Source organism: Herpailurus yagouaroundi, unplaced genomic scaffold (assembly GCF_014898765.1).
Source record: "Herpailurus yagouaroundi ecotype Mexico unplaced genomic scaffold, PumYag 100, whole genome shotgun sequence".
NCBI lineage: Eukaryota > Metazoa > Chordata > Mammalia > Carnivora > Felidae > Herpailurus > Herpailurus yagouaroundi.
The window spans coordinates 31,342,997-31,366,370 of record NW_024412391.1 but is presented as its reverse complement, the minus strand read 5'-3'; the positions used below and the strand labels follow the sequence as shown (position 1 = coordinate 31,366,370).

General features: G+C 34.4%; 1 protein-coding gene across 3 annotated transcripts in view; it reads right to left on the bottom strand.

Annotated features, from left to right (window-relative positions):
• Window positions 1-1,022: 1,022 nt before the first annotated feature.
• The window catches only part of TMEM168 (transmembrane protein 168), a 33,522-nt gene continuing 11,170 nt past the window's right edge, over window positions 1,023-23,374 (bottom strand). For all 3 annotated transcript variants that reach the window (XM_040472208.1, XM_040472205.1, XM_040472207.1), the window contains exons 3-5: window positions 12,789-12,931; window positions 9,946-10,220; window positions 1,023-4,159 (exon numbers count right to left, since the gene is read on the bottom strand). In XM_040472208.1, the coding sequence (XP_040328142.1) occupies window positions 3,612-4,159; window positions 9,946-10,220; window positions 12,789-12,931 (966 nt within the window). In that variant the 3' untranslated portion in view covers window positions 1,023-3,611. The remainder of the gene's footprint in view (window positions 4,160-9,945; window positions 10,221-12,788; window positions 12,932-23,374) is intronic.

Here is a 23,374-nt window from a genome sequence, read left to right as displayed (position 1 = left end):
TTTTATGACATCAGTTATGTTTTCATTCAAACCTGAGTTTCTCCTTTTCTGATCTTGACACCTACCACTCTTTAAAAACGTGAAATGTTCGGGGCACTTGGCTGGCTCAGTCAGTGCAGCATGGGACTTTTGATTTTGGGGTCACGAGTTTGAGCTCCATATGGGGCATGGAGTTTATTAAGAAAAAAATATATTTTAGAAAATGTGAGATGTTTTCCTTTCACTGATTCTGTAATAGTCTTTAGTAATTATCAACTTAATGAGGATCTGGATAAAATATCCACTTAAAATCATAAAGAACCTTAAGTAATATACAATCAAGTTATCCTAATTTCTCTTTAGGATTCTAAATTCGCTCAAAAATATTTCTTGAATACCTCCTATTATGGGCAAGGCACTCTTCTGGGTTAACTGTGTACCAGAAATATCAAGATGTATAAGCTTCTCCCTGAAAAGAGAGGATAATCTAGTATGTTTCCAATAGAGGTGTTCAAAAGTACTGACATATCTTTTATTTATTTTTCAATGTTTATTTTTGAGAGACAGAGAGACAGAATGCTGTGGGTTAGGCACAGAGAGAGAGGGAGACAGAATCCAAAGCAGGCTGCAGGCTCCAGGCTCTGAGCTCAGTACAGAGCCCGACGTGGGGCTCGAACTCACGAGCTGTGAGATCATGACCTGAGCTGAAGTTGGATGCTCAAACGACTGAGCCACCCAGGTGCCCCAAAGGTACTGACATATCAAACTCCTTTGAGCATTTTCTATGAAATATACCTAACCACATTCTTAAAATTAAACCGTTTTCTTCTGGCATAATGTTAACTGTCACATTACCTGTGGAAAGGTAATGTAAACATTACTTTGGAGGAGCCTAAGCTCTAAATGTGAAAGAATACATATAAAAAGGCAGTACCCAAAACAGCAAATATATTTAGACCAAAATTTACAAACAAAATGTATAGTTACAAATAGATTCTAATGAAGATTTTACTTTAAAAAAATCTACCCACTAACGCATTAAATATATAAATGCATTTTAATCAGCAATGCAATTTTAATAGACTTATGAAAACAATGGTCATAAAAATGGTCTTCTGTACAATTTTGTATTTATTAAGAAGAGCAAGATAGAAAGCTATGCAAAGATAAATCCAAATATCTCAGAGAAGAGTTTAGTCAGAGCAAACTGAAAAATTTTTAATGAAATAATAGCGTAACTGAAAATTATAGGAAGAGGAAGAACAGTATACACTCTTTTAAAAGACATTTTTTAGGGGATAGTGCTTTTGTGGTTTTAGCAATGTATCATATAAGGAGACAAACTGAGTCATTGTTAGGTTGATAAACATCTCCATGTTAACTGTTTTTTAGTGGGATGGTATGGTTTTGCTCTAAAATAATTCCTACCATTCCAAGTAACTTCTTCATAAACATATGGTATATAAAATGAAAGCCATAAGAAAATTGGCTTTATTAATTGTCAGATCTAGTTTTTAATCTTTGGGTTAAAGTAACCAATTTATCCCTCCTATAAATACTTTCTCCATACTGTCAGTTACTTTGATGTTCTAAAATGGTGGCTTTCATTTAGGATGTTACCTCTTGTCATTTTATAGTTTTTTGTTTGAGGAGAAGAATTCATCAAAGTGGATATTCTGTAACTTTGTGCTTAACAAATTGGGTCAAGTCACATTTCTAGCTCAGAACTTTTTTGGTCACGGAGAATTATCTATCAAAATATTATCTTTGTGGCTGTAAAGTCATCTGTAGGCTACCTTTTGAATCTGATTTTTAGTACCATCTTGAGATTATGTTATAAAGAATGCAGAATATACACCTTTATATCTGGCTTTCTCAGAGTGAAGAGACAGGCTTTAATTAAAGTTAATTTGCTTAATATTGGCCTGGAAATTTAAAAGATTTTATTTAACGTTAATTTAACTGTTTTGTAACTATAAGCTCATAATTTTAACTCGTGTCTTTTCTGCTGTACTATTTCATTTGGATAATGTTGATACAAATACATAACCAAATATTGGAAAACTTCAAATCAACCTGCCACCAACCATGAACTCTAATATATGGGTATTTTTTTATGACTATCACTTTTGATATATTAAAATTATTCAGTAACTGTTTTTGCACATTACATGAAAAATTAATTTTTAATATTTTATTGAAAGCATTAGGAAAGTCTTATTTTAAACACAGCAATAATCGGACTGTAACAATGCTGCATAGATAGTGGTATACGAGTTCCCTGACACTAAGTGACTTCTACCTAACAAAAACTTCAATTTTCAAGTCACCAGGTAGAAAATGGTAGAGGCATTATTTCCCCTCTCTGAGGCTGGAAAAATGGCTTCAATGGTGAGAAGTCACACTACTTAAAACAACAAAGATTAGATTATCCCCTAATTTAATTCCACTCCCCTCTTGTTATTTCTCAGATATGAAAATTTAGAATGTAAGAATTTTTGGAAGGGAATAGGAGGTAAATTACCTCTTAGGGGATACCCTGATCAGTGCCTGCTTTAATCAGACAAAACACTGAATTAAGTTTTAAAAATTACGACCACACCATTATGCATAACTAAAATTGCCAACATGAACACTTTTTTTTAACATAATACATTACATGTATACAAGAAAAAAAAATGATCTGTTTCCAATCCTTTGACTTTCAGTAGAAAAAAATGTCATCACTAATGGAAGATTTGAAAAATAATTTTTCATGACATAGCATTAACTCCACAGAGATCAGAATCATTTCTGAAGAATGAAAATAGCCTAAATTGGTGAGAAACTGCTAAATTTCTTTTAAATGTTTACTTTTTGAAAGGGAAGACAATTTATTTGGAAGAAATTTGTAGCTGGAAACATTGTTCATTCAAACACTGTTACCCTGAGAAAAACTCTTAAAATTGCCAGTGCTTTCGGAGCCCCCACGGTAGTGCAGGAAGGAGCAATTTGTAGGCATCTAGCTTCTTACAGTTACCTACATGAAGAATGTTTTGGTCTTAAACAGTGATCTGGGCTTCACTGGTAAACTGGTAAGAGGCCACAAGCAAGACATCTGAATGTGGTAGACTCTAAGTACATTTGTGCACTCGTTTCTTCCTTTATTCTTTTTTTAAGAGCTTGTAATTCTTAAATGGTCTTGGACCCAAGCCTACTGTTCACAAAAAAATAATCTTTTGTAAGCAAATTGAAAGTCTTCTTATAATAGGAAACAAACTGGTCTACATTCTCTAACCTATGCCTAGAAAATAAGGCATTAGTAATTCTTCACTGGCCACTGCAGAGCATCGACAAGTGTTTTCTTTCTGATCGGAGGCATATGCAAACATTCCTCAAAGTGCATTGTTATTTTTAACATCTCTTATGCATGTACACAGCATCAGCATTTATGACTCCTTACATACTTTAGGATAAAATGCTTATTCCCAACATCTTACATACACCATAATTACTTGAGAAAAGACAAAGTGAAACAAGCTACAGAAGTAGCAAGATATTTTTCACAAATAAAAAAATAATATACAAAAAATGGCAAGTTAGTGATGACCGGTAGTATGAACTCTCAGTAATATTCCACTTTGGGTTCCAGATTAAGATTTGACAAGTTTGAAGCCTTGTCCTGTGTCCAGCACAGTAGGAAGAAACCAACTCATTTTTAATCTTTTCAAACACCGAAAACAAGTTTTGCAGATCCAGAACAGGTTCAGACCACACAACCAGTTGGCCAAATGCACCAGTGGATACGTGATGCGAGGGAAGTGTAACATCCAGTGCTTGGCCACGTCACTGCCCGTTGGCAGGTGCAGAGTGTAGTCACTCCACCGTTTTGACACACCATACACCGCTTTCACAGTGCGTCCCTTTTCGGTCCAGCAGATGTTATTACTGGGGTTGCAGTTATATTCTACCCAGTCTTTTGTGAAGTCGCCCAGCTGTGGTGGGTCAGCTTCTTCAATATCGATGGTCTTTGTCATCTCGGCTCCTTGCACTGCAATGTACTGATCGTTGATTTTTCTCACTTCTTTCACCCAAGGGGTTGGATTCTCACTGTCTAACACGATAATAAGGCGAGAACAGAAGGAACCGTTCTTTTCTCTCCACCATTCTAAAAGTGTGTCGAGGCGCAGTATGTCTCCACCTGTGAACAAAAGAAAATTCAACAGAATAATAATTTCTGAAGGCTCCTCTTGGTATATTTTTTTTAAGTTCTTGAAATTAAATATGTAGGCAAAAAAAAAATAGATGGAACTTCCTTCTAAAGTATCTTTTAGAGGGGTTTTTCTTTTTTTTTAAAAAAAGAAGTTTTACCTTTCAACTTCAGGTAAAAAAAAATCCTTATTACATTAAAAGAAGGGATATGTTATAATTAAGAAAATTGTTCTCTAAGGTTCAATTTAGTGAAAAAATTAAAATTTAGTGATAAAATTAATATTTAGTGATAAGAATTAAAAGCTAATCTTCTACATCAGGGGCAGCAAATTATGGCTCCTGGGAAAATTCAGTATGCCACCTGTGTGTTTATGGCCTGAGAGCTAAGAACTGATTTTACATTTTTACATGGTTAAAAATCAAAAGACAAAAGTTTGTGACAGTGCAAATCATAGGAGACTTAAATTTCATATTATTATTTCCATAAATAACATTCATTTACATTCTGTCTATGGCTGCTTTTGCTCTATAATGCCTGAGCTGAGCAGTTACAATAGGGACCTTGGGACCTACTAAGCCAAAAACACCTGGCCCTTTACAGAAAAAGTCTGTCTACCCTTGTTCTACATCACTGATAAATTAATGTTACCTTGCTGCGTATGTAGGCACCTACCTAAGGAAAAAGAAACGCTTTTCCTACCTGTACCAAGAGTATGTTTAGAATGGATTTTTAAATTCATTTTATACCTGAAAAACAACACAGGATTTAAATATATATATGTACATACCCAGAAAGGTCTAAGCAAATTTGCCTTATAGCTAGTAGTTTTTACATTTGGTTCATTATACATAGGTTTTTTTGTTAATTTTGATTTTTAGATAGATTGCTCTAAAACACTATCTATCTTGACTATTTAATTTTTGGCATCTTCTTAAAGTTTTGTGCCCTAGGCAGTTGCCATCCTCACTCACCCTACTCCTGGCTCTGTCTCAATGGTACATTAATATTAATACAATCATTCAAATTCCAGCAATTTATCCTAAGGAAAGGGCAGAAAGGGGGACAAAAATTACTTATAAAGATCTTCCTCCCACTGCTAAGACAGTGTAAAATCTGAAACAACCAGGGGAATGGAAATAAAGTCTGAGGGAGTTTTATAATAAAATGGTATTTATAGAAACATTTTAATAATGAGAAAATATGATACTAGGAGAAAAAGCATGACATGGAAGTCTATCTACAAAAATAGCTGCAGTGGTTATTGCTGGGTGTTTGGATTTTAGGTGGTTTTTGTTACACTTTCCTGTATTTTCCACAATTTTCACATTAAGTATATGTCACTTTTATGATTAGAAAAAAATGTTAACATGGTATAATTTACTAGCACAAGCTCCAACAACCTCAGATACGTATTTCTACCTAGAGCAACCATCCTCTTTGCTAAACTAACAAAACGACAACACTGGAAAGAGCGGGAATCCTTTAGAATTTGGACTCCATGAGTAATATAACCTCTGAAGCCAGGGCATAACAAATTCTTTATGTATCATTAATACTCTTCTTTTCAGCCTGCTGTATCTTAGACTTCTGACAATGAAAAAGCTGTTTCATGAATTGATATCCTACTCCTGCTTGTCATTTCAGAGGCACTACTTCAATATATGCCCTCCACATATTACTAATGTGTTATTTCACAGAGAGCTCCAGAAGATACCTTTTATTATATGGTGAAATACTAACTTTTCATTATTGCCAGTTCTATTCAATTTCTCTAGAGATCAGGGAATGATACAGATTACAAGAGCTATTATACAAATTCCATCTGCCACAAAACATCATTGTCTAACTTGCCTTCTGCAACTATTTCAATAAATATTCTAAAATGTACATTCTACACTAATTCTCTTATATACATGCTCTTTAGATATCAATAAGAGATTTAAAGGAGTATTAAAGCCTTTTCAATGAATATTTCTCTTCTCCTGTTTTGTTTTTGCTCTACTCTCTCCTGTAAATAGGATCTATGTTGCATTTGGCTTTTGGCCCAGATGTACTTACATTTATCTCAGCTAACAACCATCTAATGCGGTTAAAGTAATTGAGACTGTTTTTTTAAAGACGTTGTTTATCTGTGATAAACTGCTTTACAGATTTTTTTTTCCATTTATTTCTCTCTGGTCATTATATTAATTGTTTTTTACCCTCAAACAAAGAGGCAAAAATATCAGGTTCATATTATGAAACCCCATAAATGTAAGAAGACTACATATTCTAAGAAGCACTTTGAGTAAAGGTATGTGATATAAGGGCAAATACAAATTTTCTTTTTCAGAATGGTATTTAGTTCTGGACCTGCTCTTAACTTGCTAACTCAGGTAAAATCCAGTCATCATGTTTCCTATTTTACAGGTTTTTAGAAAGACAACTATTAATAAATTCTCAGGGCTTAAAGTTCTTTGTCACGTGGGTTGGAATGGCTTAAAGCATTTTCCTCAGAGCAGGGGTGCTCAGTACTATTTTTGAGTACTATCTGCTTTTGAGGGCTATGTCTCTGGCAGCCCAGGGCAGGAACTGACTGAAAGGAAGGCTCTGCCTCTGCTCCTGGTTCCACCTGGTTACCTATGGGCTTGGTGCCTCAAGCTGAGAGAGTATAAAGTTGCCGAATTAGGGATGAACCTACACCTACCCCTCTTGGAGAAGGCAAAGCCATCTCAAGTGGTGCTTTCTCCATTGTGTTTTTCCACTTTTTACAATAATGTCTCCAACAAAGAAAGTTACACATACAAGAATAAATCTTGGCTAAGAAAGGAATTCTATAATGGTTAACTTACTGGTGACATAATTTAAAAAATATTATAAAGATACCATTCCAGAATGTAACTGCTAGACATTTAACTAAAATAAAGCCATACCATAGAGTTTTTAAGTCTCCATAAATTATTGCTAACTCATAATGAATTTAAGAACACTGATGACTATGTTATTTATCTTGATGTCTATAATTTTTTCTATGAAAAGAAAAAGCTGATATAAATAGTAAACTGAACATCTAGAATTTATTTCTAAAGCCATCTTTTAAAAGATACTTGAGGGGCACTGGGTGGTTTAGTCAGTTGAAATCCGACTTTAGCTCAAGTCATGATCTCGTGGTCCATGAGTTCAAGCCCCACGTCAGGCTCTGTGCTGACAGCTCAGGGCCTGGAGCCTGCTTTGGGTTCTGTATCTCCCTCTCTCTCTCTGCCCCTCCCCCGCGACTGCTCTGTCTCTGTCTCTCTCTCTCTCTCAAAAATAAACATCAAAAAAAATTAAAAAATAAAAGATACTTGAAATAAATTTTAAAAGATTTAAGAGGAAAAATAGAAACTTTCTGAAAAATGTTTTACTAATAAATCCTTCATGTACACATACAAGCTTACTTTTAATATTACTTTCTTAAAATACTTAAAAATAACTAAGGATACATGCATGAGCACCAAAATTATGCCTTTTTCCTCATTTGATTTGGGAAGAGTTTATTATTATAAGCCTTGCAATAAGTTTTCAATAATCAATCTGTAGTTTTAACTCTGAAATTCTATTTCTGTCAAGATTTTTGAATTGAATAGAACTTTTTCTCCTGTGCTCTAAGGAAAAGTACACAGAATGCTATGCTTTCCCTAGAATTAAAATAGTCATAAAGGTTAAAAAGGGGTTTTCTACATTGAGTTCTAAAAAGTTAAAAGGTCAAGTAAAATACTGCACAAACTATATTCAACTAACTTTGATGCTGACTACCCTCTTCTACAGTATTTCAAAAATGGATGAACGATGCTAACAAAAATACGTACTTAACCAAAACATGCAATTTCTCTACCTTAATGTCTTTTGTCTCTGGCAGCACATGGTACAATGGGGAAAAACACATTTTATGGGCAAAGCAGGTCTGGATTTGAATCATAGTGCCTTCACTTACCAGTTGTATGACCAGAGATAGGTAACAACTTTAAGCTTTCATTTTATTCTTTGAAAAACGAAGTGACAGAGGTGACAGTACTTACCTCAAAGTATTTCAAGTAAAGATTAAATCTAACGTATATCAAGTACCAAGCATAGTAACTGTGCTTCAAATGTGCCCAATAAATTTTGCCTTTACTCCTAGACAGCCATTAGGTTATTAAATATTTACTTGTAAAACTAAAAATTACAATACTTTTATGATAAAACCCTGGTTATAAATCTGGCATGAAATTAGTAAGACCAGGATGGTTTAAAATCAGCTCTGTTTTAAACCTTGAGTTTGTTCCCTTTCTTCTGGAGTTGTGTTGGGAGCTCTGCCTTTGTCCTTCCACAATACTTGTTTATGTAAGTCCTGCATCTGAACATCAGTTTCTACTTATGTTAGGTCTATTTTACTACTTTATTTAAAAAAAAAATTTTTTTTACTGTTTATTTGTTTTTGAGAGAGTGAGAGAAAGAGAGAGAGAGCGAGCAGGGGAGGAGCAGAGAGAGAGAGGGAGACACAGAAGCCAAAGCAGGCTCCAGGTTCCAAGCTGTCAGCACGGAGCCCAATGCGGGGCTCAAACCCACGAGCAGTGAGATCGTGACCTGAGCCGAAGTTGGACACCCAACCAACTGAGCCACCCAGGCGCCCCACTATTTTACTATTTGCACATGTTCTTAGTATAAAACATCTATAATATTTATGAGAAAAAGCAGGATATAATTAAGTTCTAGAAGAACTATTTCTAACATAAAATAAGAAAATTACTCTTTTTCATGATTGATTCAATGATTTCATCCATCTATCAGTTACTTAAGGATCCCTAGTACATGCAAGGATCTGTGCTAGGTGCAAAGAATTCATAAAACAAAGCCCATGACTTACATGGTCTCTAATCTAGTTAGAAAGCCCAATGAACAAATTTACATATAAAACAGATCTCATTTTACCCTTGGCAGGGAGATTTAGGATTACTCCCTCATTTTACAGATGTCAGAACTGAAACTGAGGGAAGTTAGGTAACTTGTCAAAAATAACACTGTTGTGGCAAAATCAGGGCCAGAACCAAGGTCTCCTGACCTAAGTGCTACTCCCACCATATCACCTAGCCTGTTATTTAAAATCCTGGTGAGTGGGGCGCCTGGGTGGCGCAGTCGGTTAAGCGTCCGACTTCAGCCAGGTCACGATCTCGCGGTCCGTGAGTTCGAGCCCCGCGTCAGGCTCTGGGCTGATGGCTCAGAGCCTGGAGCCTGTTTCCGATTCTGTATTTCCCTCTCTCTCTGCCCCTCCCCCGTTCATGCTCTGTCTCTCTCTGTCCCAAAAATAAATAAACGTTGAAAAAAAAAATTTTTTTTTAAAAATTAAAAAAAAAAAAAATCCTGGTTTCTAACATAAACAAAACTGGATGTGTGCAGAACTAACATTTAAATACTTAGAAATCAGCTTCCATAACATTTAAAGACTTAGAACTACTAGTCAAGTTAATCAGCTTCTGAAAAATGTAACTGTATTTAATAATTCTGAAAATACGTTAAAGGGAAACTGACAATAAGTCTCAGATTAAGCAGATCTTTTTTCTTCTAATCAATACAAGACATAATTCTCAAATCCTTCATAGAGATTATTAATATTATGCTAAACAGGTATGCTAAAGAAAAAAAAAGTCCTATGTATACTTTGTAAACTGTGAAGTAGAAAATGAAGAACTTTGGAAATTTAATGTTTGAGTGTGAAGGGTATATTTCCACAAATAGGTCTATCTTCCTAAAAGTGAAATCGCCAGAGGTGCATTTACCTGCAAGAGCCCACTCTCCTGTGCTGTGGGTATGTCCACTGTAATACAAAACATATGTATCATGTCTAGGTCCATCCACAGTCCGAAGTTCAAGGAAAGCTTTCAGTTTGGAATGAAGAGTATCAAAGGACAGTCCACTTGTGGAATAGTCACATCCATAGGTCTCAATCATATGATATGCAAAAAATCTTTGGATGGCATTGAGCATGCCAGTAGACCTCAAATTTAACTCCTGTACATGTTCTGGTGGAAGAAGTGTTGGCTGACCATCAGGACTGAAGGAAAAAAAAAAAAAAAAAAAAGATGATTTTGGTGTTTAAAGAATGTTCATTCTATATTACATTCTTATTCTTCATTTATAATTAAGAATCGTAATAGTTGCTGATAACTAAACGGCACGATTTTTAAAAATCGTGCCGTTTAGTTATCATCTTTTCTAAAGTTCCTACAGTGCTAAGAATTAAGCTTGAACATCAAAGGCTAGTTTCTAAAAGTTACATTTTTAACGATTAAAATAATCACCAAACTGAAAGCTAGGAAAAGATATCCAAATGTTGATAATACTATTGTTTGTTCTATACTCATATCCTTTTCCCAAATGACTGATAATTGAATAAGACTTTCTAAAAGCAAGATTATATTGATTTTACCCTGTGTTTTAAGAACACCCACATGGGAACTATAACGAAATAACTTTTTTCCTTGAGAAAAAAATTTTAACAAAGTAAGGAAGCAATATGTTTTTTATTTCTATATTGAAAAAAGACACAGTCTTTATAAAATGCATTCAAATTCTACTAACTTAAGGAACATGAATGACAGAAGAAATTATCTGTTAGTATATGGCATTTTAAAACAATTATTAAAATTTCGGTCCATTGCCTTATACTACTGAACACTAACTAAAGACAGATCTGATCCTAGAACAAACATAAAATGGTACTCTAGTAAAGATGATAAACCAAGTCTTAAGGCTACAAGAATCAAAATAATATCAATATTGAAGTAGAAAAAAAAAAATTATCACTCCCATCCAGAAAAGGAATTTAAGTAATTTTGAAAACTTTACATTTTGCTGCAGGTATTATCAGTAATATTCAAATAACACTAGTTTTCATTAAAATAATAAGGCATTTTGTTCTTATTTTGTATTTGTAACACTTAGCAATCAAAAAGTAAAAGAATAAGCAACACATTAACAAAAATTAGAATAAAAATCTGTGCAAATTACTACTTCCACATATTCTCTCTGCTGTCACTTCTTTATGGGACCCTTTTAAATCTATTTACTTCTCAAAGAATTTGCAATTTTTTAAAAACGTTTATTTATTTTTGAGACAGAGAGAGACAGAGCATGAGCGGGGGAGGGGCAGAGAGAGAGGGAGACACAGAATCCCAAGCAGGCTCCAGGCTGTGAGCTGTCAGCACAGAGCCCGACGCGGGGCTCAAACTCACAGACCGTGAGATCATGACCTGAGCCGAAGTCGGAAGCTCGACCAACTGAGCCACCCAGGCACCCCAAGAATTTGCAATTTTATAAAGCCTTTAACATGGAGGAAAATGTTTACTACAAATAGTCTATTTTTGATTTTTATGTCAAATATTTGAAATCAATTTTTTATTTCAAGTCTTCCCCCTACCCCACCCTAAAAGCCACCATGGAAAGTATGAAGAATACTTGGTGGTCAAAACGCATCAACAGCAAAGAGGGGTGCCTGGTTAAGAGTCTGACTCTTGATATGCGTGCAGGTAATGATCTCACTGGTTTGTGAGATTGAGCTCCAGGTCAGGCTCTATGCTGACAGCACAGGACCTGCTTGGGATTCTCTCCTGCTCTCTTTACCCATCCCCTCCTTGCACACACACTCACACACTCTCTCTCAAAACAAATAAATAACATTAAAAAAAAAAAAAGCAAAGAACTATTTTTTTCTATTTCCAAGGTACTTAACTATGAAAAATATTTTAATGTGGCAATTTTTACAGATTAAACCAATTTGCTACACATTTAGGGACAAGAATTATGTTTGGAATAAAACTACAATCAAGTATGTTTAAAAATTTTTTTAATGCTTACTTATTTTTGAGAGAGAAAGAGAGAGAGCGTGTGCATGCACTGAAGGGACACAGAGGGAGACACAGAATCCAAAGCAGGCTCCACACTCAGAGCTGTCAGCACAGAGCTTGGCGTGGGGATTGAACTCACGGATCGTGAGATCATGACTTGAGCCAAAATCAGACGCTCAACTGACTGAGCCACTGAGGCACCCCTCAAACAATTATGTTTAACTTCATTGCCAATTTCCTGAATTCCTGGTATTTGTATGCCAGTGTCCAACGGGCATACTGTTTCTGCATTTATATTCTCATTAGCTCTTCATAGCATTCCTCTAAGCATACTGTTTGCATTTTAGATAAGGACACTGAAGTTCAGAGAAGTTGTGATTTGCCTAGGGTAACACAGAACTAGAATTTAGGGCTCTCAGGTCCAGTATACATTCTATTAAATTTCACCATGTTGTTTCACAGGACATTTTCCTAAACAAGAAAGGGTAGGACCTTTTCTAAAGAAAGGGTAGGACCTTTTCTTAGAACAATCATATCTTCTCATTTTTAGCTCAAATATAAGCTAATCACATTTATAAAAAAAATTTTTTTTAACTGGACCCTGAAGATTTTATCATTAGCCAGAATAAATACAAGTTTTTAAACATTTGGGGTAAATTAAAAAGAACTGCAAGAGTATTATATTTTGAAAATATTACACATTTGAAAAAATGAGCTATCACATTTTATATTCATATTCATACAAATATTAGGAAAATTATACTAGATTACTATACCTGCAGAAGTTGGTAGGAATCACAATAGCATATCCGACAGATGTTCCTCCTAAACAGTTACCTAATTCATGGAAGAGTCCATGAGCCATGGATTCCAATGGTAAAACTATCAGAAACATGCTCAGGAAGATTCCATTTGTTGTCTAAAAGAAATTTAAAACAGCATGTTTATACAATGTGTGACTGCACTTATGTGTGTGCATATGTACATATATTTATATACATGCATATTTATATATTTTCCCTATTTCCAAAAAAGATTAAAAGAACAATCAATAGCCTAAAAACAGAAGTTGAAGCAGAGAAGTATATATGGATGAGCAATGAAACCTAAATTAATCTTGAAGCTTCCTGGAAGTTGTGGCAAAGCAAATATGGCACATCATATTTTTTTAATTTGTCAGGTAATATCCCACCCAAACTAAAAAAGAGAACACAAATGTAACCTTCTTGATATGACACAAAAAGCCAGAAAACAAATCCCTTCCTGTTAAAAACCACATGCTCTTAATCACTTTTCAAATAACATACTCAAGCATTGGTGGTAGTGCTGAGCATAGCTGCCTTTCAAATAATATACTCCAATACTTTATCAGAAAAGTTACTTTAGAAAGGGCTTGCTTTTCCTGTGAAAAGTCCAAAATTAAGAGAGTAAAATCTTACAGAAAACTTAAGATTCTAAAGCTATCAAAATGAACCCCATTCTTATATTTAAACTTTTTAAGTTTTCCTTTTAAAAACTCTAGACTGTAAATACAAAACTGTAAAAAAAAGAGTGTAATATATATTAAAAATATATTCATATATATTACATGTTATAAATATGCATATACAGAATATGTCATATATAAAGGGTATTTAAGCATCCTAAAAGCCGAAGAGAAAAAGGCAGGCAGTAAGAAATATTAAAAAGAGGAGGCAAGATTGGGTAGTCACTGATATAAAAAATAAACAAATAAATAAAGGACCCATTTAAGTGAAAAGAAAATGGAAGGAGGACAGTCACTCAGTCCTGATCTACAGCTTTACAACACTGATATTATTCCACATTCTATGCTGCTGCTGGACATATTATATACGGTTCTGTGCTTCTGTGCATGAACACACATTTTTCTAATGCTAACAGATGATTGATTCCATCAGAATTTTAATAAAAAATAGGTGATTCCCATAATTAAAAAACAGATGTAATACCCTTTTTTTGGTACATTGTGTGTTCTCAATTACATAAAATATAGTACATGCTCAATTTAGAAACACTAGAAAACACAAATAAGTAAAAGGATAAGTGATTAAAATCATTGCAAGTACTGTCCTCTACACATGCTTTTTAAAATATTATCGGACTTCACACAATATATATATTCATTTTTTTTTTACCAAAGTAGGATAATGTTCTGTAAACTTTCTAATATATTGTAAGCCTATTAATAAATTCTACATCATGTGTAAAGAAGAAATGGCATTACTATCATATGTATAAAATTTTAATTAGCTGAATCCCTATTGCTAGATTCCTTTTAATTTTCTATTGTAATAAAACCAGAATAAGTATTGACTTCTCTATTATTTTAAATCCCTTTGATAATTTAAGTTTCATCTTCGGTGAAGTGTTAACTATTTTGCTCCTTTTTCCATGGGCCTGCCTTTTTATTTAAAAAAAAATTTTTTTTTCAACGTTTATTTATTTTTGGGACAGAGAGAGACAGAACATGAACGGGGGAGGGGCAGAGAGAGAGGGAGACACAGAATCGGAAACAGGCCCCAGACTCTGAGCCATCAGCCCAGAGCCCGACGCGGGGCTCGAACTCACAGACCGCGAGATCGTGACCTGGCTGAAGTCGGACGCTCAACCGACTGCGCCACCCAGGCGCCCCAGGCCTGCCTTTTTATTATTTACAGCTTTGTTTTGCTCTCAGTATGTTTTAGTTAAGACTTTTTTGGGATATATGGCAAATGCCTTCCTCCTCCCCTTAATGCTGTTTTTTGCTTAGCATGTTTTTAATTGTAATGTCATTTTGTGTAAGTTAAATCTTTCTCCACCCAAAGGTCAAGAAGATTATTTTACATTACCCTTTAAAGGCTTTATTATCTTGACCTTTGCATTTTTTGGCCTGTAATCCAAATGTAATTGATTTTTGTTTGATTATAATCAACTTCACTTTTTTCTAACTGTACACTGAATTACTCAAAAAATCTCAACCATTTCACACTATTCTACAGTGATGTTTCTATCATAAATCAAGTATTCTGGGATTTGTTTTTGTACTCTTTTCTGTTCCACTGGTCTTTTTGTCCTTTCAAATATTTCCTTTGGCCTTTATTTCCTCCTTTCTTTTGGGACTCCAATAAAATAGAGACCTTCTCATTGTATCCTTTTTTGAGACTTACTCTTCTGTGTTTCCCTATTTTTATTTTGTGCTCCTTCTTGCATAGCTTCTTCTGAAATGTATCTTTGAATTCACTAATGCTCACTTCAGCTTTATCTAACATTAGTCTTGCGCAATGAATTAATTTCAGGTATTTTTAGGATTCTAAAACTTGCTATTTTTAAGTCTGCCTTGTCACTATTTTATAGTTTCCAACTTCCTACCATTATGTACTATCTTTGCTTTTTCCAGCTTTGTAAATATGATGGTTTTCTGTGTTTGAGAATTCCATGATCACAAGACTTTTTGGTCATCTGTCTGTTGGTCTTGCTGTTTCTTGCTCTTGATACCATGTGTGTGTGTCCCTGGTTATATTTATGAGCAGAACACTGTATGCAAAAATACACACACATATATAATTATAGGACTAATTTCAGGCCTAGAATAATCCACTTTCTCCAAGAGGATTTTTGTTGGTTCCTTCCAGGGAGCTGGGGCTATTACAAGTACGTATCTTAATCCAGATTGGACCACTTAATCCAGGTCCCATCAGTAACAGAACACAAGGTCAGGATACAAATTCATGAGCACCCTGTAATGTACACAGCTTCACACTTTTCCTTCAGTGTGTCATCTTAAAATGGGAGGTAATTTACCAGAGACCCCACCTCTGAAGTTCTAGACTGACTTGCTCCTCTTGATGGAAACAGAAGTGCAGTTCAGATTTAAACTTTCCTCCACTAACATGTCCACAGGGCCCAGTGTTGAGTATTACTATCCCAGAAGGTATGACGTGTATTTTCATTTATTCAAGTCTTCTTTCAAAGCCTTCACTGGAGTTTTCTATTTCTTTGTAAAAATGTCAAAAGTTTCTTTTAAATCTATTTCTAGGCATTTTATGTTTATTGTTCTTTTTTAAAGCCTATTTATCAATTTAGAGGGAGAGCATTTATGAGCAAGGGGGAGAGGCAGAGAGAGGCAGAGAGAATCCCAAGCAGGCTCTGTGCTGTCAGTGCAGAGCCCCACATGGGGCTTGAACCCACAAACTGCGAGATAATGACCTGAGCCAAAACTAAGAGTCGATGCTTACCCAACTGAGCCACTCAGGTACCACGTTTGTTGTTCTATGAGTGGAATGATTTCTATTGCATTTTCTGATTACTGACTTCTAGGATACTGATTGTTTTTTTTATATTTACATGTTATTATTTGCTACCTGAATAGTATTAAACATATATATTCTCACTATACACCATTTATTTCTTCTTATAGTACTTATATTATACAATTCCAAGAGAATTTACATAGTTTTTATACTGGCTAGGTTAATGATAATTCTGTCAACAAAATCAACCTTTTATGAGAGAGTTTACGATGTTAAAGATGCAGTACAATTCTCACAACTATTACTACAGCATTTTCACCTGATTTTTCAGTTTGCTCTTCGGTTTGCCAGGTAGTCATCTTATCTACAAATACTAATAATTTCATTTCTTTCTTATTTTCCAAACATTTACTGCATATGTTGCTCCGGTATAACAAAAAATCTTTTGTGTACAGGGGTTTGATTGATCAAAGGATTACTTCTACATTTTGTCAGCCATTCATATAAAAGAATTACTAAATAACATGACCAATATATGACAACTTTATTATTTCTACCTTTAGCTTTATGTTACTCGTACTTTTCTGATCAAGATGGTAACATAAGAAACTAATTCACTATGTTACCATTTATAGCAAGGGTCATAAACACCTTCAGGATTATGTGAAGCAGCTGTGATAAATAGTGGTAAAGATTCTAAAGGAAAGTGCATTGCTGCCTAAAGGCATAAATTTTCTTTTTTTTAGAGGCATTTAAAAAATTTATTGAAATATAATTACCTACAGTGTTATATTAGTTTCAGGTGTACAACACAGTGGTTTGACAATTCTATACTTTACTCAGTGCTCACCAGAGTAAGTGTAGTCACCATCTATCACCATACATTTTCACAATATTATTTATATTCTCCATGCTATACTTTTCATCTCTGTGACTTACTTATTTTATAACTGGAAGTTTGTACTTTTTAATCCCTTTCATCCGTTTTGCCCATACCCCCACCATTCACTTGCCCTGTGGCAACTACCAATTTTTTCTCTATATTTAAGAGTCTTGTAGTTTTGTTGATTTGTTTAGATTCCACATGTAAGTGAAATCATACGGTATTTGTCTCAATTATTTAAGGCACATATTAAAAGATGTTCTGGCTTGGGGCGCCTGGGTGGCTCAGTCAGTTGCCTGACTTCAGCTCAGGTCATGATCTCATGGGTCATGGGTTTGAGCACCACATCCAGCTTTGTGCTGGCAATACAGAGCCTGCTTTAGATTCTGTCTCTCTCTCGCTTTAGATTCTGTCTGTCTCTCTCTCTCTGCTTCTTCCCCACTAGTTTTCTCTCAAAAATAAACATTAAAAAAATTCTTAAAAAAAAATGTTCTGGCCAAATAAAACTGGTCGACTCAAAATTCTTGCAGGTATGTTGATTTATTTATTTTACTATACAGACATAATTAAAGGATTTAAAAAAGAGAATTACAAAAAAAAAATCACCCTCTTAAAAAAAATTTCCTATACATTTTTCCTAAAATCAGGATAGATTTTAGAAGGATGAGAAGTTCAGGTGTGTAAGCAGCCTTTTTGTACTAAGTTACTAGGAAATTTTAGGACATACAGAAATACATACTGAAGATAATTCATAAATAAGGAATTTGATACTCTAGAGTTGGGAACTAACCTTTGACACTGCAAATTGTAAGAGAATGTTATACCATCAAAAAATGTTAACTTGGGACACCTGGGTGGCTCTGCTGGTTAAGCTCTTAAGTCCAACTCTTGATTTTGGCTTAGGTCATGATGTCATGGTTCCTGAGATAGGGCCCCATGTCAGGCTTAAGATTCTCTCTCTCCCTCTCCCTTTCCCCCTCCCTGGCTTGCAGGAGCTCTCTCTCTCTCTCTCTAAAAAAAAAAAAAAAAAAATGTTCAATTCTCATTTTGTTTAATAAAAACATTTTTCTTTAGTTAACGCTACTTATTAACTTGCTATCTCTGCATCTTTCCTATTTCCTACAGTAAAAAGAATGGAAATTTCCATTTCCAAAAGCTGGCCCAGGAATATTTAAGTTTGGCCTTATTTATCAAATCTTGTCAAGGGTAGAGACTACCCTTTGTTTAAATATTCATGTGTATACAATACCAATGGTTATCACTGACTTCTTTTGAATTACCTTAAAGAATTTTATAAATCTAAGATTTTTATTGTGAAATTAAAATATAGTTTTACCGTTAGAAAAAAAGCATTGCATTGAACAGTTTATAATTTAACAATGAACTACAGTAATGATAAACTTCAATTGCCAGTCTGTGTATACCTCAAGTAGGAAGCCTTATTAAATAATTTAAAATTCCAATTAAAATGTTAACTGATAGTGATGTTATTCAACAGTCTCATGTCAGTTATACAACACTGATAATATTTAATATAATAGAACTAAATAAGCAGATATTTAGAGGTTTACTGATCACAGATGGTTTGCATACAACAGATGATCTGTTTTTATAATCTTAGAAAACTGGTAATTTTATATTGTCATTAATTTTTAAAAGTCAAATTTAACAAAAAAATCATTAAACATTTTTATTAGGTTATTTTGAGTAAGCAAGCTTAGAAAAAAACAGTATTAAATATACTATCAAGATAACATACACAAATAAAAGTGAGCAGTTTGGCAACACAAAAATATTAGCAGTCTTCACAGATGGCAAATATGTCCAAGGGGAGAAAAAATATATTTAGGATGTTTTAGCCACTTGCCATTTTCAGAAAGCTTCAATTTTACTGGCATGCAAACGTTTACAGCTTCAACCTAAAAGGCATTTGTGACTCTTGGTATATTCTTATATTTTAAACAACTCCCTGTAATAAATATGATCAACTTACCCAATGAAAACTTTTAAGTGTAGGTACTTTTCTGGCTTTGTTTCTCCAAATCACCCTATGGACACTATCAAACTATAGGACATGATTCAAATTTTAAAGCAGATAGAATCTGAACATACTAGCAGACCAATAAACTGTAAGTAATATCCTCTGTATGAAAGTAGTAACTAGCTATTCTCTATTTAGCTAGGCTTTCAAGTCATGGTCAAAATATTCAACCATTTCGTATCATAAAATTTCTCAGATAATAGGAACCAAATCTCTTTATGCAATATACAGATATCAATGTTGGAATTTCATTTTTAAAAATATGGCATTTACATAAGAGATAAAATTAACATTTAGAGGTATTTTTGTAGCAGCCACATTAAGTAAACCAGATTTAGTAAATAGTATACATGAAAATCTAAGGAAAATGGAATTCCAACTAAGAAACACTATATTAATGGAGGTATTATGCCTTTTAATGTGACAAACCCATATCTAAGAAATAATAGGCAACCTCCAAAAATGTGTTCAGTACAGGAAATTTTAAGAACATTAGGAAAGCTACTTCACAGTTTTAAAGTCAAGTGATTTCTTTATACAGAGGCAATAGGGTCTAGTGGAAAGGGCTCAAGCTTTGGAGTTAGACTTTGGTTCAATCCTAGCTCAGCCATGTACCATCTGTGTGTACCTGAACAAATTAATTAACCTTTGAGTCTCAATCTATAAAAGGGGACTAATATTTATTTTGTGAGCTTATACTACAGATTAGAAATATGTGAAATATGGCTAGTACAATAAATGGTAGCTGTAATTTGCAGTGAAGCATTTTCAAATTGAAATGAAGTCATTATGAGCACGCCAACAGAAATCTCAAAGACGATTATTTTTTCATCTAAATGACTATTGCTGATAGGAGATATTGATGTAGAGTTAAAGTTCTATAAATGCATTAGAAATCTTATGTTTTTTCTTCTTTTGAGTATCTCAAAATAGAAACAGCAAAAATAGACATTTTTTTTCACTACAACCCTAATAAAGGTGAAACAACAGTGGTATGGGAATCAAACTCAGTCTACTGAATCTTACTTTTCCCATGGGCAAAATAAAGAGATTAAATAATCTCTATGCCCATTTCCAACTCTAAAAATATATGGAACTAAGTAAAGTGGTTAAGAGCTGTGAAGGCAGATTGCCTGGATTCATACCAGCTCTGCAGCCTTGAGGAAGTTTCCTAACCTCTCAATCATGCTTATTTATGAAATGGGAATCATAACGGTACCTATCTCAGAGTGTCATGAGAATTAAATGAACACACAAAGTACACAGAATGGTGTAGAGCACATAGAAAACAGTTAATAAATGGTGAGTCTTATTATTAAAATGGAAAACATTCTCTCTGGTCATTAAAATTTTTAAAGATTTTTCAAAGCTGGAATATCACCCAGGGGAAAGATGAAATACTTTGTTTTTACGTCAAGAAAAACAAAATTAGGACCATTGTTGGTGTTTTAGAAAAAAAAAAGTACTCCTGCTTCACAATGTTCTGGCAGAAATGATGAAACATCAAATTAAAAGAATGCTTTCTAGCTAAAAAGAATTTGTGCCCCCCCCCCACCCTTTGCCATCTAGACGAAAATAGCTCAAAACTTTAGGAAGAGATATGAAACAAAACAAAAAATTATGAAACATGTGCACTTCTAGTTTTGGCAGAAGATTTGAAAACTCCCTGCTCCCCAAGCCAAGTGAAGTAATATGGCTGATCCTGCCATCTTGCTAGAAATGAAACTGCTACATCTGTGGATTTCATCCCTTCCTTAAATGTGGGGCTGATCTTGTTCCATCTGTCACACCCAGTGATTGCCATTGTTTCTCCTATAGAGAAATCAACTATGATTATGGTTTTTCTGATTTGAGTCAAAAGGCTTCTACAAAAAGTTGCTTCAAACTCCCATGGAATCTGCAAATGACAATGGTTGGCAAGGAAAGGCACATAAAATCTCATGTGAATGATAATGAGAGAGAATCTCTAAACATAAGAGTGAGCCATGGGGTATACTTCCTTGGGTATCTGAATGCTTTCTTCCCCTTTTATCCTTATGTGAATTATCAATTATCACAATTTCTGAAAAGCCAATAGCTGAGCAATAATACTAGCACCAAATGTTGTGGTACTGTGTAAGTCTGTCTTATTGACTTATTTTTTTAAAAAAAGGATAAAAGAGGAAAGTAAATAGCACATTCAATGAACATAATACAAATTGCAGGAAACATCAGCTGTAATGTTCCATTTTAAAGTTAGAATGAGATTATGAATAGAACACAACAGAAGTTAATGGTAAAATTCCAGATTTTTAATGTAAATGACTTAGAATGATACTACTGACTCATTCTGACAATGTTATTAAACTCAGTAAAACTAAGGAAAAACAAAAAACCAAGCTACCCATGTAGGATTAGCTAAGATTCTATTCAAGTGAGGTCAAAGATTTCTTAGACATGACATCAAAAGATTCTTAAAAGAAAAAAACTGATAAAATGGACTGTGGCAAAATTTAGAACTTCTGCTCTTCAGAAAACATGTTAAGAGAAAAGTTAAGCCGCACACTGGGAGAAATATTTGCAAGTCATATATATGATAATGGACTTCTATCTAGAATAGATAAAGAATTCTCAGAACTTACTATTAAAACAAGCAATCCACAATTTTAAAAGCTGCCAAGACATGTTAACAGGTACTTCACCAAAGAAGACATAGTATAGTAAGCAAGCACAAGAAAGTTACTTAACATCAACAGTTACTGGGGTAACTGAAAATAAAACCACAATGAATTACCACCACACACCTATTAGAATGGTTAAAAAAAAAACGGACAGACAATACCAAGAACCGGTTATTATGTGGAGCAACTGGAACTCCTATATACTGTGGGTGAGAATGCAAAATGGACAGCTGCTGTGAAAACATTTTGATAATTTATTAAACATAATCCATGTTTATTTTATTTTTCTAAATATTTATTTTTGAGACCCTGCACGCATGTGTGCGTGAGCAGGGGAGGGGCAGAGAGAGGGGGGACATAGGATCTGAGGCTGGCTCCGCACTGACAGCAGAGAGCCCGATGCGGGGCTCAAAATCATGAACTGTGAAATCATGATCTGAGCAGACCAAAATCAAGAGTCAGATGCTCAACCGACCAAGCCACCATGGCACCCCCATTATTCACATTTATGACATGACCCAGCAATCCCACACCAAGTAAAATAAAAATTTAGTTTAACAAAAAACCCTATGAATGTTTACAGCAACTTTTATATTAATCAAAAACGAATTTCAACATCACTCGAGTAATGAATAAACTGTGAGATACCCATATAATGGAATACTGCTGCAATACAAAGGAATAAATATAATACAATACAAAGGAATAAATATAAACAACATGGATGAATCTATATGAATTATGCCAAGTGAAAGGAGCTAAATTCAAACAGCTATATACTGTATGATTTCATTATATGACATTCTGTGAAAGGAAAGTATCTAAGGAGAACAAACAGATCAGTGGTTGTCAACTCCTGGGGGTTGAGAAAGGGACAGACTACAAAGGGGCAGAAGGGAATTTTGGGGGGTAACTGAACTCCTCTATATTTTGACTGTGGTAGTGGTGGTCACACAACTATATGTATTGGTCAAAACTGCAGAATTATACACTAAAAAGGATGAATAATACTCTATGCAAATTTTTCCTTAACAGAAAAATTTTTATATTATAGCTAAGTAAAAGTAACAGAACCCAAAACTAACATGCAAAAAAGCTTAAAATAAGAAAGTGGCCAAGCCCATTTTTGGAAATTAGGGTCCAAGCTACAATTGTACTCCACTAGGAAGCTAAATCTCATGTTTTTGTTTGTTTGGTTTTACTCCTCTAGTAGTAAAATAACCATAGATTTGACTCCTAAAAAATATGCTTTAAAAAATAAACCTACTTGGGGCGCCTGGGTGGCGCACTCGGTTGAGCGTCAGACTTCAGCCTGGTCACGATCTCGCGGTCCGTGAGTTAGAGCCCCGCGTCAGGCTCTGGGCTGATGGCTCAGAGCCTGGAGCCTGTTTCCGATTTCTGTGTCTCCCTCTCTCTCTGCCCCTCCCCCGTTCATGTTCTGTCTCTGTCTGTCCCATAAATAAATAAAAACGTTGAAAAAAAAATTAAAAAAATAAAATAAAATAAAATAAACCTACTAGTGGGGCGC